Below are 854 nucleotides of genomic sequence, written 5' to 3'. Positions count from 1 at the left end.
TTCACATTTAAGAGAGTTGTCTAAAGGGGTTTGAGCAGGGGTTGAGTTGGGGAGGTAAGGGGTAGATTGGTGGTGTCAGATGAAAACTAAATGGTTCTCTTGGGTGATGACACAGGGCCAAGCTGGGCCATGGCCTGCTCTCAGGGGAGTATTCCAAGCCAGCACCAGAGTCGGGTGATGGGGAGCAGGTAACGGAGCAGAAGGTGGGTCTGGACCTCCGTCCCTCTCAGGCTCTGGAATGGTGGGGAAACTGAGATCCATCTGGGAGGTGTCTAAAGAAGGCCACTTGGTGGCCTCTTGGGCCCTGGCTGAATTGCTGCCCCAACTCTGCCTAGGAAGTCCAAGATGGCATCGCCCCTCGGATGTTCAAGGCCCTCATTGGCAAGGGTCACCCCGAGTTCTCCACCAACCGGCAGCAGGATGCCCAAGAGTTCTTCCTGCACCTTATCAACATGGTGGAGGTGAGGACAGGGAAGATGGGGCGATCTTCACTCTCCTCCTATCTACCTGCACTTCAGTTCACTCCCTTCTTCCCGCTGCTCACTCGTTCCTCCTCCTCTGTCAGCCCCAGCCCAGCCCCACCCCAGTGACCCCGAGCACTGAGCCTTTCCTGAGAGTGGCGTTTGCACCTGAGGACACTTGTTATGCTTGCAGTCTGATGAAGGATGCTCCCAAAGAAAATGATAGGCGAGCACTTGGTGCTTAGAAAGAAAGTACAGGGGACTTCCCTGGTGGTCCAGTGGTTAAGACTTCGCCTTCCAGCACAGGGGGGTGCAGGATCAATCCCTAGTCGGGAACCCAGGATCCTCCAGGCCAAGAAACCTGAAACAACCAGTATTATAACAAATTCAATA

General features: G+C 54.7%; 1 protein-coding gene across 1 annotated transcript in view; it reads left to right on the top strand.

Annotated features, from left to right (window-relative positions):
• The window catches only part of USP5 (ubiquitin specific peptidase 5 (isopeptidase T)), a 14,123-nt gene that overhangs the window by 7,285 nt on the left and 5,984 nt on the right, over positions 1–854 (top strand). The window contains 2 exon segments of the mRNA XM_010844935.1: positions 116–203; positions 336–461. Coding sequence (XP_010843237.1) covers positions 116–203; positions 336–461 — 214 coding nt within the window.

This window comes from Bison bison, unplaced genomic scaffold (assembly GCF_000754665.1).
Source record: "Bison bison bison isolate TAMUID 2011002044 unplaced genomic scaffold, Bison_UMD1.0 scf7180017864213, whole genome shotgun sequence".
NCBI classification, from domain to species: domain Eukaryota; kingdom Metazoa; phylum Chordata; class Mammalia; order Artiodactyla; family Bovidae; genus Bison; species Bison bison.
The sequence above is the reverse complement of the archived record's forward strand: the minus strand, read 5'-3'. Positions and strand labels throughout refer to the sequence as shown.